General features: G+C 39.8%; 1 protein-coding gene across 4 annotated transcripts in view; it reads left to right on the top strand.

Annotated features, from left to right (window-relative positions):
• dscamb (Down syndrome cell adhesion molecule b) overlaps positions 1 to 19,459 on the top strand; it is a 99,825-nt gene that overhangs the window by 9,099 nt on the left and 71,267 nt on the right. For all 4 annotated transcript variants that reach the window (XM_026368783.1, XM_026368766.1, XM_026368792.1 and 1 more), the window contains exons 2-3: positions 6,851 to 7,168; positions 7,442 to 7,588. In XM_026368783.1, coding sequence (XP_026224568.1) covers positions 6,851 to 7,168; positions 7,442 to 7,588 — 465 coding nt within the window. The remainder of the gene's footprint in view (positions 1 to 6,850; positions 7,169 to 7,441; positions 7,589 to 19,459) is intronic.

The raw sequence follows: 19,459 nt of genomic DNA, 5'->3' as shown, positions 1-19,459 counted from the left end.
AAAGGCTGTCAATGTCAGGTCCGTCTCTACAGTTGGCTCTCGTGTCACAGTCTCTGTGTACAGAGGCCTGAGTGGACGCTGAAGCCTCCATGGAGATCGTGTTACCTTAACTGGCATGCAGGTGGACAGCACTCATGTTAAGACACCATCAACAGCAACTTTTCTGAAGGCCCTTAACCTTAATGTTCGGTGACATAATAAGGTTGGTTGTCCAGTATGTGCTACGTCTACTTGTGTAACTGAGGCAAGGCCTCTGCCAACAGGCATCTGTACAACAAGAACGCTGCTGCTTAATCGTGTTATCAAGAGAGATGATGCACGCTGACCATTAGATTAGTTTGGAAGTGATTAGATTATATCCACTCAAGTCTCAATCAGATGTAGTTTAGTGTAACAGTAGAGAATATTAAAGGACACAAGTTTCTGATGTTCGTTGCTTATCAGCAAAACTGGACCAATGTCAATGCATGGACTGACTATGTACACTCATTTTCCAAAATATAGGGTGTCATAATGTCATAACAGCACGCAACATCGAATTACTGAAAGGCTGACTACAACAAAACTAAACTTGAATCATAGCCTGAATACAGCAGGACCTAATTTGATGCATAAAAATGTTTTGACGTCAGTATGTTTGTAAGGCTCATTCGCATTCTCACAGTATTAGCTGTATTTGTTGAACAATGTTTTTACTGCTTGAATGAGCATGAGTGGGCAGCAACTTACATTTGCAGTGTCTGTTGTTGACCTGGGTATCATTTAAACATGAAGTCTACGTAATTTTATCCATTCAACAGCAGATGACACTTAACCTGTTTACCCAATACTTATTGTTGTGCAACACTGTTTGGGTTGAACAAAAATATAAAAAGGTGTTGTTAATATTTCTAATATTTCTGATCAGTTCAGCCCAGATAAGCTTCCGCACACCATATGAATGCTGTATAAATGTAGTCATACATACATCAGACTGCATTCAAAAGCTTCTTCTTGGCAGTTTCTGTGTTACTTCATGTGGCAAACCATCAAGCTGCACCTCACCAGAATAAATCAACCATAAAATATATTTATAAATATATTTGCCTCATACTGTTTGTCAAAAGGATTAGCATTAGTTTTCTATAAATACATAGCTTTTATTCTTGTTAATTAGGTTGAGGAGCAGTAACAGCACGGTGCTGCTCTCAGTTCTTGGTAAAATTAGAAAATTATTTTAATTAACAGCCAAGATTGCAGGTGTTGAAATTTTAAATCATCTGTAATAAGTTTCTTCTAATTGCAAAAGCAGCTGTTCACGCAGTGAAACCCAACATACATCCCAACAATATACAATGAATCTAAGGGACGCTTTAAATTTAATGTGCTTTATTTACTTTAATACAGACATGGGGTTTCCTCCACCTCCGTGTGCACTTGTTACATCATATATAAATATTAGATTTATACTAGTGGAAGTTTTTATTCATCATTAGCAGCAGCAGAGGGAGCTGCTATAGTTTGCTACACTATAATCCCTCATCAGATCCTCTCTCATGTACTCATCATCAGCGGCAGCAGCAGCATAATTTAGACATCAATGTCTTTATCGCTCAGTTTTACTTACTGAGAAACAGTCCAGGGTCTCTGGCTTCCCCTTGATGAGACAGGCAGCCACTCTAGCCCATTTAAGACATGGAAATAGACTGGGGAGGAGGAGGCTCATCTGCTGTGGGGGCCTCGTTTTAGTGGTGCCCGCCCTTCCTAGACATCAGAGGACAGATCTGTCAGTGTGGATCAGCAGCTTGCGTACAGCCAACCCTTTCTACTGTCACAGCACTGCTTAATATTCATGAGAGCAAATTGGAAGACAGTCATTTAACTTCCATGCATGGTGTATTGCCTCTGGGCAGAGAAGATCAGTGGGAATGCTTACTCACACTGGGCGGCCTGGGTCCAAATGGTTGTCGTCTGCCTGTCTCAGAACTCCTAGCTGCTTGATGTTACTTTCAGGTTAATAGGCTTTGATATACAGCTAAATTTACTTTAGTGAAATATGATTTTCCACCCCTTTAATCAGATTAAATAGAAGTAAATATATCCATACATTGTATTTTGAATTTAATTAAGGTCAAGTCCACATTATAGCGGCTGTGAACGCTGCTTGATCACATGCTTTAGCACTGCATACTTCACAACAATTCTGCAATCCTTAAACTCGCAGAGTAGGAATTGGATTTTGTTAAGGTGGAAAATTGCTGTTTGGCTACTGTGACTCTTGAATGTGAGTGAGCCAGGTATGATCTCCACATCCCAGGCAGGCTTGCCCTGAGGGCACAGAGCAGAAAGCTGCTTTAATTACCCAGGGTTCCTGCTGTCACATTGTCACTGCGAAGCACCCGGTGCCATGCTGCCGTGCAGTGCTGGGTCCCCCCGCCGTGGCGGCGATGACAACTCAGACAATGGCTCTGGTCGCTCAACAGATGCAACACGAGTGCCCTCTGAAATATGGGAAGCTGAATCAATCCCACTGTCTCTCTGATTCTCTCTTTGCCCCTACTTGTTTGCTCTCTCCTGCTCTCTTTTCTTCTTATGTCAAAGAGTGTTCATGAAACAAGCCAGTGGCGGCATAAAAGACTATGTAAGAATATGTAACTATGGAATGGCACTGGGGCGAATCAGGTATATGAGAGAGTATGACAGAAAATCACACCAAGCCCTCACGACTTAGGGGCCTTGGATCAGATATCCAAGAAGCAATGACCCCAATACTTGAAAATGTGACAATGGTAACTTTTTTCCTGATTCAACAAAGAACCAGTTAGTGAATCCATCTTTACCTGCTGTTTGCTCCCGTTGGAAGTGATTGCACGTTAACTTAAATGAAGCGCCCCAGTGACTCAGAGAGCACACTGTCATGGTTGGTTACACTCTGTCAACTGATCAGCTCAGTTGTATGAAGGATCACAGTCCTATGATGATACTGAACCACAGGTGGTGTTGTTACATTGTGCACTAACTCTGTGGGAACATTACCGGCTGCTTCCTGTTTTAAATACTAAACCATCAGAGCATATATGGTGTTAAAAACACTAACACAATCTTTTCATTTAGGTGAAAAAAAGGCAACAGGTTAAAACTACTTTTGTCTTATTCTTGTGCAAATTACATAAAAAGTTCTACTTACAGTTGATTGAAGTAATCATGTTGTTCAACAATTCATAAATACCAAGCAGCCACAGCATGCACTTTACTGTATTCACAACATTGTATAGTTATGTAATGTATGCAGCATTGGCTGTTCACATTATGTAAACACTAGGATTCTTATGCAGAGCAGCACGATTGTTGCTAAGAGAAGAGAGAAACAAGCCACCTAATTATTACAATATCATGTTTATTGTTTTCAAAATTGGATAACTTCCCTTCCTTTAAGCTCATGTCATGTAAATTGTTCTTCTCTGAGAATTGTGAGACGAAAATGTTCTACGCAAGCATTTTATAGAGAAGGAGAGTCAGGAGGTGGCAGAGACCAAAAACAGAGCTAAAAGAAAGGTGAATATTGGACATTATCTTCTTGCCAAGTGCCTTATTTTTAATGAGTTTGTCATGTCGATGTCAGTTTACTGCAGCTTGTTGCAAGTGCCAAAAAAGTTCTGAGACCTTATAAATGATGAACATTTGCAGCATATTTCTGGTCGGTATATAATAACATTGTATTCCTCTCATCATTGCAGGGATTATAAACTGGAGGTAACTTTTGTTTTGTTTAACAGTGTCCTAAAAAAGGGAACTATTAGAAGTTATTACCCCAGTATCCAATATGGATACTTCCTAAATCTGCTTCATGAACCTTGAAAATATCAGCACTAAAAACATAGTTGTCAGCATTTAGAATAGCTACAATAATAGTGATTACAATCTCACAGTATAATAATATACAAGCATACAGCAATACGACAACAAGGATTTAATAATAATAAAAGAACACCATGGATCTTGATAAATGAAAAATGCATTCTACAGTAGCTCGGTGCTGGCCCTGGAACTGAAAAGGTTTAAAGGAGACATCGTTTTTCTTTCTTCCCTTCTCCCTGAAGACATCAGGTCAGAAAAAAATCATAGTCAATTATAGATGCATATAATACATTATTGAACAGTGTCATTTATTTCACCTTTACGCTTGAGCTCATGAAAAATTATGCCAATTACTGATTTCCTCTCGGGCAATGTAGTGAGTGGTTCGGCCCCGAGGCCGTTTGTTGGGGCATGACATGGTGCTCTTTGTGAGGTCTGAGGGGGTGATGTACCTGCGTCACCAGACCATTTGGGGTCCGGATCCTGAGCTTAGTCAATTAGGAAAACGAGTAGTGCAGTGATATGCACCCTTTCACCAAAGTCAGTTTCTTTTTTAATAAAATCAATTTTGCTATTACTCAGCTAGTCTAAATTGAGTTGGTCTCACGTACTTTTCACATGTGAAATAGACGAATATCAAAACAGCCACGACATAAATTCTAATCCAATTTCTCTGATGCTTGAACAGAATAGAAGCTTTCCAAGCAACCACACACTTCTTTGATCCACTTCTCTCCAGCCATTTGCTATTGTAGCTTTGCAACGTTCAAAGTATCAATTAACTAAGTACCCAAGCTGTATTTGCAGAAATCTTTGATGTGTGCCTCTCACAGCATTTTTTAAATGAAGAAAATGTGATCGGTTTTCAGTTTTTGCGAGTGCATTTTTGCGAAACAGACTCTTTGTTTTCCCTTGCATCCCCCCAAATCTCCCGGACTGAGCATAAAAAGAGTTTTTGGTATCATCAACAGCACATTTCATATTTCACACAAGGAAAATGTCTGCTGGGTGTAACATCAATAAAGGCTGTGCATTTTAAAAATATAGACATGAGTGATTCCAAAGTGTCTTCTCCTTCTCACTAACCTTGAGCACCGTTCATGAACAGGTGGGGTTCTGACCCCCCCTCCCTCATGGCTGCAATCTGTATTATCAACAGAGCACTGAGAAGATTGATATTCCCTGTGCTAGCTGGAAAAAAAGAGTTTAATATGACTTTGATGTATTATTTTCATCTTGGCTGGTGCCACAGACCCACTAAGAACCCAACAACGTATCCCACCACATTTTAAAGATTCAAATTGGCTAAAACTTTTTGATGTACGACACTATACAGGAGAGTATTCAAAGGTTCCTCTTCTGGGGGCAGATATACTGTGGTCTTCTAAGGTTCACTTCAGCCATGTAGTTAAAGAATCAATGTCTCATGTACAATATGTTGTGTGAAATTCATACAACATGGCATGCATTGTTACCAAAGTGCAAAGTAACTTAGTAAGTTATTTGTTTTGGTTTGTTTTTTTAGTTATTAATTCTAAGCGTTCAAATAATCTTTTCACTCGCACTGTGAAATTTTTTATCTTTGTTCTCAATAGAGATATATAAAATATTTTTTTTGTTGTTATTATTTTAGACACATAACATTTGTTAATACTCTTCAGAAAAGATCAGATCACATTTTATGACAAATTAATGCAGAAATACAGGAAATTCCAAAAGGTTCACATACTTTTTCTTCCCAATATATTTACACAGTGGTAAAATTTTGTTAGCATAAATGTGCTACTACTGTGTTACTATTCAAAGTAGCCAACGCTACCAAGCCAACGCATCCAAAAATATGTCATGTCATGTTTCTACCATCTCATTAATAAAATACTGTCAGCCATTGTGACAACATAAGAAACTCTGTGATATACAGTAAAATGTTTAATTAATTTAATTAAACATTATAGTTTGTGCTATGCATTTATAACCAACATAATAACGCACATGGTCAGGTGTCAGTTGTTTGACCTCCTAACCTCGAATGTTTCTTTCTTGAGGTTAAAAAACTCCTCTCAGACAGTGGCTCATCCATTTGTCTACAACACAGAGTTGTTTGTATTTCATAAATGGTGCAAAAGTCCAGAGATCCAATATGTCAACGTATTTTTCTCTGAAAATGCTGTGGTATTGATCTTTAGTGTGCTTCTAATTTTGAATGACTCTTCCTAATTTGTACCAACAAATGAGAGTTGTGTGTGTTTGTGTGTGTGTGTTTGTGTGTGTGTACATGAGCAGGTCACTGGAGTGTCTCATTGCCAGTTGAGAGCTGCTGCAGCAGAGAAAACGATGGAAATGCCTGCAATCTGAAACGTTGTTAGGAATTTATGAAGTGCTAAAATGCTTTCTCCCCTGGGAGGGCCCAAGCCAGCTGCCAGTGCCACTGTAAGCCATTTAGTACAGAGCCTCTGGGCTCGTCATCAAGCTACGATGGCAAGGGAGATACACACACACAAACACTGTATAGTGTACACAAACAAGTATTCTCTCTCAAATATAAAAATACAAATATGCTTATTTAAACACATAACCTGGATTCATCGCTCAAACAGAAATCAAACAGAGACTACCATACTGCTAATTGGTCCAACATTGACATTTATTACCCTCCATTCCTCCAGAGAATGCCCCTTCACTAACTCCATTTAACGTCGTTCTCACCACCTGTGATGTTGGTTTAAACTGGAGCTTGAACCCGATCAAGGCAGCTGACCTTATTTCATAATTGATAGTAGTTTATGCTAATTTAATGTTCCTGAGATCTCAGGGATGGGAATACATTGAAGAATCCAAAATTAGATACCAGACACTCTCAATCTAAATAAGAACAATAGAACTGGCAACAATTTCAATCAAGCATTTCCATATTATATATTCAAATACTTATTATATTCAATTGATGCTATATTGAAATGTGATGCAAAAACGTGGTTGTAACAGGAAGCACCCTGTGTTTCCTCTTTTGCAGTTTTCAGTGAGGACCTACATTCCAGCTTATACTTTGTCAATGCATCTTTGCAAGAGGTAGTATTTGCCAGCACCACAGGGACCTCGGTGCCCTGTCCCGCTGGGGGTGCGCCGCCTGCCTCGCTGCGCTGGTATCTGGCTACTGGCGAGGAGATCTATGATGTCCCGGGCATCCGTCACGTCCACCCCAATGGAACACTCCAGATCTTCAACTTCCTGCCATCCAGCTTCAGCAAGCTGATCCACGACAACACCTATTACTGCACTGCCGAGAACCCTTCTGGCAAGATTAGGAGTCAGGATGTCCACATCAAAGCGGGTGAGTCCACGGAGGAAGAGCTAGTTTGCACGAGAAGTGGTGGTGGTGATAGAAATAGCAGTGTGTACTCGGAGTAGTAGCAGGAGTGTTGCAATAGTAGTGAGAGAACAAATAATAGAAGTTATGACAGCCATAGTTATAGTAAATGGGGGAGCAATTAATTAAGTCATTTCATATACTACTATAATATTAATATACCATACACTATATATATAGTAATATAATATAATGTTATTTTTAATATTTATAACTATGTTTTTTCTTGTCCTATAGTATCACGAGAACCCTACACTGTCAGAGTGGCTGACCAGAAGGCTATGAGAGGCAGTGTAGCTGTCTTCAAGTGCATTATCCCTGCTTCTGTCGAGGCCTACGTCACTGTTGTATCATGGGAGAAAGACACGGTTTCACTCAGCTCAGGTAAGATGACTAATATTTTGTGTTGTAAGGTAGAACTGGTTATTTCTGTATAGGCTTTCAGTTCTCAAATAAATCAGGGAGACAAGCTGTTAAAAGCCTAATATGGAATATGTGATGGTAAAAATGAAGTGTTAATTTCCAGTTCTCATTTTAAAAAGAGAGACGTGTGAAACGTTTTACAAGATAATTTCATTTACTGAAGAGCACAAAGTGACTATGGTAACGGCAAATTTGTAGGTTTTTTTTTTTTTTGGTTGTTTATCTCAGCCCCCTCCTTATTCTTGCTCTTTGGACGCTGTGTTCTGTTTAACTGTGAGTCATCTTCTTACCTGTTTACTGTCGAAGTCTGTCATTACTGGGGCTCTGCAGCTCTGTAGCGCTCTGTCCTCTCACTAGCCAGAGGATGTTGATAACTGTCACATTGAATCACCGAGCTTCTCTCTCCTATACACACTGCACCTCAGCCAGCTCCATTTTTAGTCCAGCAAGGGGTAAAGTGGAACAGTTTACATAGCATCATTGACCTAGTTACCCTCCTTGTTTCAATCCAGTGGCACAGCATGATAATGCAAGACACCAGAACGTTCTGTTAGGTTGGATTTTTACTCAAGTTAAATAGGATGCTTATCTCTTTGATTGCTCCATGTACTGCCCGCTGGCTGATTTCGCTTCATACTGGGGCGTTCAGGGACCTGTAAGTGAGCACTTGATGTCATTTGACTGAGGGCAGAATCTGGGACGGTGTTTTGGTGGCATTTTAAATGTGTCTGCTCAAGCATGAAGATGTGTCTTCTGATCCATGCCAGCGACTTATTTACTCGAGGTTACTCGAGTTACTTGCTGCAAGCAGGAGAGCAGGCAAATATACAGCATGCAGATATGATTACACTCTGTAAATGAAATTAATCATGTAGGCAAGACTCAGAAATGATGTTTATCTTAACTGTGACTCAAAGAGGTTTCCGTTATGAAGATAAAATGCTTTAAGATATCGCTCTCCAACAAAAGATTGGTCAGGCTGGTCAAAATATAAGTGATACAGTAAAATACAAAGAAATGCTTTTCATGTATGAAGTATAACTTATAACTGTACCATATAATGGTTTATTCAATCAGCTCTTATTCCACTGTTTACACTGACAGCTTTTTATTCATCCTAGCAGGTCCGACAGCCAATAGAACATACAGTGAAGTTTTGATGGATTATATTGTATGTTTTCTTTTGAGTTTTTTTTTTTTAACAAAGATTCAAAAGAACAATGATATTGGCTTGTACGTGTTTACTCCAATAAGTATTGCAGTAGGCGAATGCTGTCAAAAGCATGAACACACGGTCAAAATCACTGCTGCTCTGCGATAAATATTTGATGGTAGATTTTGATGCATGAGCGGATTCACCTCACACTGTTATGGAGAGGGTATGTTTACTCTAGGAGCGAGGGTTAGAAGGATGTGTGTGCTCGTGTTGGTGCGTGTGCAAAAAGCAGGAGAGACCATAAGGATACCAACATGGTTTGACAATGGGAACTGGAGGCAGTTTGACCCAGCCTAGTTTTGCGACTCCTACTCCAGCCCCTCTTTTCGTTTCTTTCTTCAATTTTTCATGAAAGAAGACTTGGTCTCAGTGGACACAAAATAAAGCTATCCTGCAGTCCCACTGAATTATTAATCGCTGGTTTTCATTGGGAACAGTAACATCAAGCGCACTTCCCTACCTTTGCATTGTGCATCCGAATGTAAGATCAGCAGAGACTGGGTGGATGGTGTCCTTGATGAAACATTGATAGCTGATTGATTAACAGCTACAGATTTTCAGAAACCTTTGGATCGCTGCTCTTCCTGTGTCAGTTGTGTCTGCTTGTTTAATGTCATCAGGTGCAAATTTGCTTTTGAAGATCAGCAACATGCGCACAGAGGAAACTGACTGAAATCATGGCTGCAGCGTCTTTGAATATTTAGTGATTCACAAAAAAATAGATGCATAATTACAGAGTAGGGCCTGTCTTAATTAATCAGCTGTGATTGAAAAGTTAATTACAATATGAATTACCTCTCAGAATGAGGACTGCTTAGTAGTCATTTGAAGCAGCCTGTTTTCAATGTGAATGAGCACTATGCAAGCTCACTGGGTCCTAATGTTGCCACTAACATACCATTAACCTGTCATGAATTTTCAAATGGATCTCGCAGCGTGAGCTTTCAAATGTCCGGCGCCGATCGCCTCCTCGCCGCTTTTGATAAACAATTGACAGAGCTAATAGAGAGATGAAAGACCCCAAAAAAAAATAAAGAAAGGAACAACGTAGAGCATGACGGGAGGAGAGCTGTGGCCAATGCATTTTACATGCTGGATCTTTAGTTTAATATATGTATATCAGTATGTATCAGTGTTGTCGCCCACGTCTTCGTGTATTGGTGTGTTCATGTTTATGTCTATGTAATTTTTTCCATGCATCTGTCTTCATGTCAAATAGCCAACTTTTGAGTTGGGATGGAGCTGGGATGATGCCTGGTGTGTTTTATCTACCTACTTTTTCTCTCTTGTCAGTCTTAATATTAGGCAGCACAATGAGCTGGGTGGCCTTGGTTGCAGACCACATCCTTAAAACCAGTGTTTAGATATTGAAGAAACTGCAAAGCATGTGCTGTCACTGACACTTTATACTCTTCTTTAAGATGCATGAAGTTGTATCTTATGCGATCGGACATTAGACATTTGTCTACTTGCAGCGACTTTCAGTTTTTTTAATCCTCCTCCTTTACAATGTTGGTTGAGATTTATTTTCTCAGAGCTGGTGCAAATTATTTCCTTAACAACAAGTGTGTGTGTGAATCTTTTACACAGTGAATTTGTTGTGATTTTCCTGCACACATACTGTACTGCGCTGTACTGTGGAAGCAGTATTAGCATAGAGTCAAAGTTCTCTTTGGTGCAAATGATACAGTGCCTCCCTTATTCATTCATAGCTTTTTGAGGCCACATATAAACATTTGCATGCATTTAAATGTTGTTATATAAGTGTAGACATGCAAATTTCACTACCAACTATAACAAATCCAGTGTAAGAAACCCTATTTTATTGAAGATGATAATGGTTTCCTCTTGCTCAAACGTTGGTGTTGAGTCAACTGTGTGATCTGTTTTGAAGATGTGGTCGACGGTCCTGTTGAATTATTATATTGACAGACGTTGTGAAGTGTGAAGGCTAGACTAATTAACAGAAACACATCTCCCACCTCTTCAGAGAGCATATTTGATTTATCTGGTGCAGTTCTCTGACATTAGGTAACCTGACTGGCTGTAATTAGGCTGAGGCAGCACATTCATCCAGTAACTCGTCCAATGGAAAGCCTGAGGCTGCTGTACATGGATGTGCAGACCAGGTACGCAGCCTGTATAATATGTTGGGAAAAGTGAAGAGGGATGAGGTGGGATGGAGAGAAGAAAACTGGAATTGAGGTAGAAAAGACCCTTGGAGATTAGTCTAGAGATGGAGGATGGGGAGCTTTATAACGCTCAGAGAGATGATTCCTTAAGCCATTCCCACCTCCTGATTATGCCTCCATCTTGATTTCCCATCCTCTTAATTGTTTGAGACTATTTATTGATGTATATATTAATACAGTAAAGGTACGTATATGTAGGAGGGCTGTTTTGTATTAGACTGTACAGAATGCTTTAAAATTAATATCAGATGCTGACATTGTTTTGTTGCATTTATTCTTCTCTTCTCTTCTCTTCTCTTCTCTTCTCTTCTCTTCTCTTCTCTTCTCTTCTCTTCTCTTCTCTTCTCTTCTCTTCTCTTCTCTTCTCTTCTCTTCTCTTCTCTTCTCTTCTCTTCTCTTCACCCTCCTCCACTGGCCTTGACTATCGCCCTTCTCTCCTCTCTTCTCATCTCATTGCATAACTTCCTTGGCACAGAGCTCCAGTCAATTTCCTCCTGCGTGGAAAAAAATGCTGTTTTTTATTTGCTTTATGCAAATACATACATTTTTCAGTCACATTCATGTCGGCCGCTTCCCAACTGCACGTTTAGCATTTAAGTGATGAAAGTGCCTCTGCACTCTTGCATTCTGCTCACTCCTCTCATGGGTTCTTGTGAGTGCTTATAGAGGCTAATTAAACAGTTTGCTCGCTAATAGAATCACAGTCTTAACCAGCTCAGTCGCTGAAATGTTAAGGATGTCTTCAAAGGGGCAACTGTAGGTGTTTGGTTTAGAGGATGACTGCTCAGCAGGAATTTATCATGCCAGTGACGTGCCACTGCCTCCATTTCTCACTGAGATTGACAGTGAGGGCACTGAGAGGCAGGCGGAGACAGATTGTAAATTCAACACGCCCAAAGTCAGGCCAACCTTGAAAAGAGGGCACAGCGCTAGAATGAGATTGGGAGGAAAAACGATGCAAAGAAATGTAGAGGAGGAGAGGGCAGATTAAAGGAAAGCACATGAGAGGAGAGTTGGGGAAACAAGAGAATAAGAAGGAAGAGATTTGAAAGGTAGAGAGGAGAAGAATGGGCGAGGCTTGTTCTTCAGTAAACAAGTGGCTGCGTCATGTTCACCACATGATCTTTTCCTCTTTTCTGCCCCTTCTCACTTTCTTTCCTCCTTCATCATCGACTCCTCCCTCACCCTGTCTCTCTTTCTCATTCTCCATCTCCCTCCACATTTCTGTCTCTCCATCTCACACAAACATGGTTTGTTGATCTTGTTGTTAGGGGGGTTGGAAAATGGGTCATGGCTCAAGCAGGAGTGTGTGATCCCTGCATGTAATCACATTGCAATTCAGAGGAAGCTCCAGATACTAATATCTACGTGCTGGTGTACATTTGTGCAAATGTACTGTACATGTAAGTGTATTTATAGGTGCATGTATGTTGTTGTTTTGTTTTTGTTTTTTTGCATGCTGATCCACCCATCCTGCAGTGAAACCATATAAAAACAACACAGCCTATCATTTTGCCCCCCCCCCCCCCCCCCCTTCCCACACAGATCAGCAGTTAGTGAAATGCTGACCCTTGCCTTTCACTGCACCCCTTTTCCCAGTCCACTCAAACATGCCTGAAAGCTAAAGGAGATGGGGAGCTTGCTGTCTGTACAATGTGCATGTTAGTAAAGGTGTTGTTATTGTGCATTGTATTTATTTAAATGTATATTTACTGACCATACATGTGAATGACACATGTGCAGTGTGTGACATTTCCAAATAGAAAGTGTTTGGGGATGATGGCTGTGGTGAAATGGGGAGGGGGGGGGCTTACTCTCCTGAAATAAAAAAAAAAAAGGAGAAGAAAAAAATCAATACTTGTGTGCATTAATCACGCTGCTGCCACAGAGAATTATGGGAACATGAGTTGAAGGATGCATTTTATGCATTTGCAACAAGGGGAGTTTGGGGACGATACAAGACCTTTTTAGTGAGAAGTGAGGTTAAGACTGAGGTAGTGGGGGGTGCATCTCACTGTCGTGTTTTGCAAATGACTGAACCCTCTGTCATTTGTAAACCATGCTTCATGATAGACTTTTGCAATGTTACACGGAAAGCTTGTGGGTTTTAATTTTTAAAATAACCATGATTGCATTTTTTATTTGAAAGCTTTTATAAGATGTTGCATTTTCAGCAAGGGACGTTTTTTTTTTTTTTGTCTTTTTACATTTGCTTCTTATCTTCCCCCGGCTATGAAGTTTGCCATTTTGAAAGACGAAAACAGAGCTCTCCTTTGACTTTCTGTTTGAGCTTTTGCTTTTTGAAGTCTCCATCTTCGTTGTGGTGAAGGCTTGAGGACGTGATACATATTTGATAAGGATCGATAGAAGAGTTACTGAGACAGAGATGGAGGGAAATCGATCTTGGCCCAGGCTTCCCAAAAGTATCCTAAACCTAAGGTCATCTTTGGAGTGTCCTTCTGGCTCAGCGGCTGGAAACAAACTTATAGTTTCTGGTGAAATAAAATGCTAATTCTAATTCTCCCTTGCTCTTACATTCTCTTTCATGCTGCATCAGTCGAACAAGCTTGTAGAAGACGTAGAAATACAACAAGAAGGGCTGTTCTCGGCCCTCATGTTTGTTTAATGCCTTACCTTAGTTTTATGTGTTATATTAAGGCATCTACTGACATCCTAATCATTATGCACATAAAACAATAAAGCAATCTGTTTAGTGATGGGAGACTGAGCAGCAGACAACATTCTGGCACCATGGCTGTGATTCCCAGCTGATACTCCATACGGGTAGACAAAATCAACAACTGTTGAAGCAGGCACTCTTCCATCCGTGTTTACTAATAAACACTAACAATATGGGAGCCATTAGGCTGTTTAGGCAGGGAATGATTAGGGTGGTGATGGCTGATAGCATTGGGAGACTGAACATGCTCTCATCTTTAATAGGCAATTTGGCTGTCTGTGATGGGGATGCCCCTTTGTTTTCAACTTGGATTGAAGACAGAAGCTCAAATAAGCACTGTTTTGGTAGAGTGCTGTCAATGCACTGCAGGAATCTGATTTACAGTAATGTCCTAGATTTGTTATATTGTGGTGTGGGGGGCCTGTGCATCACTCTTTTGCATGAATTTCATTCCAACAAGCGTAGAAAATTAGTAACATTCAGTTTAACTTCACTGTAAATTTTATGCAGCTTGTTATGAAATCAGTGCTGTACTGGAGTAAAACTAAACATTTATAGTGCGTGTAATACAGTATCAGTAAATCGACTGCTTCACAGAAAAGTAAGAAATACAGGATTGTATATACGAGAGCTCAGTTGGTATAACGGGCCCATTGTGCCAGAGCTTATGGATGAGTGTAGAGCAACAATCTGTTAAAAATGGGCTGGAGCCGGGCCAGAACTAACCTGGCTTTAGGCCAAGACACAGATTAGTAATAAGCATGGTGTGAGCTAATTACAGCCGGAACAAGCAATTAATTTCTGTTTATAAACGCTTTGGATGAGGGCGGTTGGGTGACTATGTCTGTGTAGGTGCAAACTCCCTCTGTTCATGTGTCTGTATGTGTTAGTGGCAGGTGGCGTGGTTCGTGGAGGAACTGCCCATATGTTCGTAGCTGAAGCGCAGGAGGAAACGGAGACAAACTGGTGTGATTAATCAGATGCTATAATGCAACAGTGTCTGATCCCATCTTAAAAGTGACTGATTAGAGTAAAAAGGCACTTAATAACACAAATCACCATTCTGACCTAATAAGGATTTTTCACTTCATTATTTTCTATCTTGCGTCATCCATCCAATCAAGGATTAACACGTGGTCTTATGCTGCTCCTGGGGTGGTAAATCTGGAAAAATACAATAAGTCACATTGAGCCTCTTTAAACTTTCACATAGAGCCTTGGTGCCTGTGGCCCCATGCTGGGCATCTGTAATACTGATTAGACATGATCATGGTTTTTAGCGCAACTGCCGGACACCAGTCAGAAGGAGAGATGTATTTATAGATATATATAGAGTGTTTTCAGAAAACATTCACGACATGGTAGCTTTAGATGGCACCCTGATAATGGCACCCTGATAATGCCACCATGGTTATCTCAGCTCGGGCTTGGTAGCTACAAACCCCATTTCTAAAAAAATCAGTGCTTTAATAACTTGCTTGAAGTTAACAAATACTGGATCAGCTCAACTGACGGGCAGTGAATTGTATTAATTTAGGTTGAATAGTTTTTTTTTTTTTTTTCAGTTTTGTGAGTCCCCCAGCCTGTGTGCTATTTCATCATTAAAAATACGGCCATTCATCACCTTATTATTCTGATGCACAGACTGCAGCGGATCTTTACAACTTTTTGTCCACCAGAAAAATATTAGATATTAGATTAAATTCCTTGAAATTTTGTTCCCAATAATGAAAGGAAACAATTACTTTTTTAAAAATATAGTATCTTTTCATGCTTAATTAATTGAAGTATCATCATCATTATTATTGTTAATATTATTATTGTTATATTCTGCACTACTATATAAACTATATGGGTCTCAACCATTAGTCTGACTGCATCAAAATGACTGACGAAATGTTATTGACTGCTGTTATTACTGAGATCTGCAGTTTTAGTACAATATTAAAACTAAATATACATACTTCCAAGAGTACAGTGTGACTTTCTGTGTTTGTCCCTGACTGGAAGTTCAGTTCAATAATAATAATATACTATATTCCTATTTTGATATATAATTGAATAAGTGTAAGCTTATAAAAGCTTTAAAAATATTAAATTACTGCACCATCTTACTGCATCATATCAAATCCAGTACGCTCTCCAGATTGAATCCCTCGGTTGCAAATGGCCAGCTGACTTCACTGCAATGTGACCCTCTATCTTTTCCGTGATGTATGAGGCATCAAGCATCATTATTTTTCTTCAAGGCTTCAAGGTTTTCTGTGCTCTTGCCTCTTCTTTGGTGTGAGCCTTGAGAACCCACACGGACAGACACACACTGAGTATACTTGCAGCCTGTCTTTGACCTCACCTTGCCATTGTACAGTCAGTGACTAAGATCCAAACAACACCCAGACTCCCTGCAGGCTGCTTCTAAGTGGCTGTGGTGAAAACAAAGAGGCTGGATGGGTGACAGACAGCCAGTTTATGTCATAACCTCAATATGTGTGAGATGATCAGAGCTGTATGCTGATGTGAGTGTGTGTTCGGATGCAGCCTAAGCTTTGTATCTGATGCATTTCTGATTATGTTGTTATGTTATTTCAACATCTCTGCCTGTTTCTTAATTATAAGTGGAAAAATGATGTAAATCTCAGGCTCACTGTGGCTGTGGCCAGTCAAACTCATTTGACGTCACGCGGTGACAACTACGAGCAGAGTGGCCTTTTGACAGACACAGCCTGCAATCTTCACATCAGCGTAGGAGTTGAGCCAGCCAATCAGAGCTGAGTGCCCATCTCTGCACACGCTTATCACCTGCATGCAGCTGCCGTTGCCCCTTCGAGAGAGCGAGTGAAGAGGATGGAGAGAAAGGAAAGAAAGAGCAAGAATGAATGGTATGCCTGAGACAGGATGATTTGTCTTCTGCTGTAGCACTTTCATGTCTGTCTTTCATGTGATTTCAGAGCTGTGTATTTCAAGATGCATTTTTTTTTTCTGGCTACTGTAATCAACATTTGTCATTTAAAGCAAAAAAAAAAAAAAAAGAAAAGAAACATGGTGTTTGTTGTGATTAGTGCTGCATCAGCCCAGCAATAGTTAAAATGTGATTCAGAGTGGAAATGTGCTTTGTAGCCCTTGTGAAATGAGAAAGGAGCGAGAAGGAGCGAGATAAGCTCAATTTGAATTGATTTTCGTGTTACTTTCTGCTGTACTTGAGTTACCATAGCAACGTGGTCAGGTTCCCTCGGCCTCCTAGGGCAAGTGTAATTGTTGTCTATTTCTCCCAGCCAAACTCCATTTCTCTCTATATATCCCGCTTCCTTCTTATGTGTATTTTCTCTTAACAATGGAGACATGGTGCACATGAGATTGTTCTTGGACTTTTTTCTGCAGTTGGCTGAGATGCGAGGTGTTGAACAGTTTCACCATCCAGCCAAATCAAAAACCACAACAGAGCACTGCATATTGTTTGGCAACATAACGTTTATGTTTATCCAACCAACGTGGCTGAAAATATGTTTTTTTTTTCTAGATTTGGTTTTCCTAAGGCTATTTTATTATTTCATGATTGCTTTAATTATCTAATGACTGTGTGGGTTATTTAAAAATCATAGTCAAATATTGTTTCCTCCAACCAAACACAGAAAAAGCAAAAGCATCCATTACACTGTGATTTAGCACATGATAAAGCAAATGTACATTAATACTGTTTGCTGCTGACAATCAATCCTTTGTCAACTAATTTTAGCTCTGTATTGGTTTGAAGGTAAATATACTTTGATTTCACATTTCAGTTCTGTCTGAAGGTGGATTTTTTTTTGGCCATATGCTAAATAAGTCTTTGCAGCTACAAAATAAAAGGTTGCTGTTGTCCCTGGTTGATTGTCACAGTACAAGATCTGCTGAATCACATGAAACTGCCACACTCTCACACATTGGCTCAGGACACGACTACAAGAACAAACGTGCATTTCCTGTAAATGTATCTGCAAATATTTATTTCAGGATGGGTGAAATTTCCTGTCACAAACAGAGTTTATCAGATCAAATGATACAACTGAAATCGGATTTATTTTATTGCAGAAATTTGGAGAAGATCAGTGAAAACAAGTGTCATGACTTATTGATCATAAAAACAAAATGTGTCTGGATAACCATGTTTCAAATGAGACATCCTGGCTGAGAAAGAAACAGAGAAAGAACGAGAAATAAGACCGAGGTGAAAATAAACCAAAATAGAGTTAGTCGCACATATAAAGATGTTTGGTGGACATTTATTACATGTAGATATTACCAACACTTTCTAAATCCAATGATACACGGCTATGCACATAATCAGACATTCACAGCTGTTTGGAGCCTAATGACTCAAAGAGGCCTTGCCTGCTCAGCAAGAAGAGATGGAATGCATGTTGGGTCTGCGATTAGGACTGCTGATCTAAAAACATTTGCATCGTGGATTTAGGGTCTTATAGAAGAGAAATGGTCAAAAGTACTCAGCGTAGAGAGCCTAGTTCAGCACTGTGACCCCGTTCAATGCACAGTAATACTTCTAATATGCAAAATGTAAATGTATTCTGTGCTGTGTTTAGTAAGCTTCTGTATCTATGAAGGCCTTGGACCTGTCCCAATCTGCTCTGTGTTTTCCTGCTCCAGATCAATGCTAATTAATACACATTTCCCTTTGGGACAACAGGAAGGCCACGCATAGAATCAGAAATTGCCTGATCGGTAGACTTGATCTGGACCAAATATGGGAAATAATCCTTCAGAGATAATTTGCATACAGGAAGCAGTGGGAACTTCACATCATGTGTGAATGCATCATAGACATTTGCTGGTCATGAACTTATGTTTACTCAGGGATGCTGATTATTGTTATTCTAATGTTTGCATGCTCATTGGTTTGTGAGGTGGTGGAAACGCCTTGTCTAATCATGTGCTTTAATGCAGTTCAGCCACGTTCTGCTTTCAGGAACCATTTTCCAATAACAACAGCACGCGACAGCAGAAGAAAAGGCACAGTTGTTCTCACCTCTGCATTCAGTTGGGTGGTACAGGATGTCTGAGTCTGTACATAGAGTACAGTATAAATGTAAAACCTGCTGGTTTTGTGCTTGTTTTGTTTATGTTCCAGTTTCTACTCTTTCCTCTCTATCTCCCCCTGAAATGAAGTGTTAAAACAAGTAAAAAAAAAAGGGAGATGTGTTTTTGTGCATGCCTGGTGGACAGATAGGCGCTGCATAACTAGCAGTTTCCTCTGAAGTAGGGAGAAATCTATTTGCTTGTAGAAGCTGCTTGCATAATCCTTTAGTTACACTTGCCAGCTGTGAGCAAAGATACGCCGCTGTGGGATTTGGCATGAATATCACTAGGAGGACAAAGAAATGAAACTGATAAGTGTTTGTGCACAGGGTTCTTTGCATAATCCAGGATAACTCATAATCTGAGTTCTTTAAAATCAAGCCCATATAGATGTAGTGAGGAGCCATTAATGCAAACATATTGTTTGCAATATTTGGTTTTTCCAAAAATAACTTGAGCCTTTAAGCTACTCTGAAATGAGCAATCACGTTTGATTTGTTTTTTAGTCTCAAATTTCAAATCAGAGATATGCCGTGGAACGAGTACTGCACTGAAAAATGTACTATGGATATTTTCATGGCCACACTTTACATGTGCCACATTTCCATATGTACAGTGCAGTCTGGCCTTGTTTTGGTTAGCAGCGATATGAAAGGGTTTTATTCTTACTGAAA

Source organism: Anabas testudineus, chromosome 13 (genome assembly GCF_900324465.2).
Source record: "Anabas testudineus chromosome 13, fAnaTes1.2, whole genome shotgun sequence".
Classification (NCBI taxonomy): Eukaryota; Metazoa; Chordata; class Actinopteri; order Anabantiformes; family Anabantidae; genus Anabas; species Anabas testudineus.
Note: the sequence above shows the minus strand (reverse complement) of the source record. Positions and strands in the feature narration are given on the sequence as shown.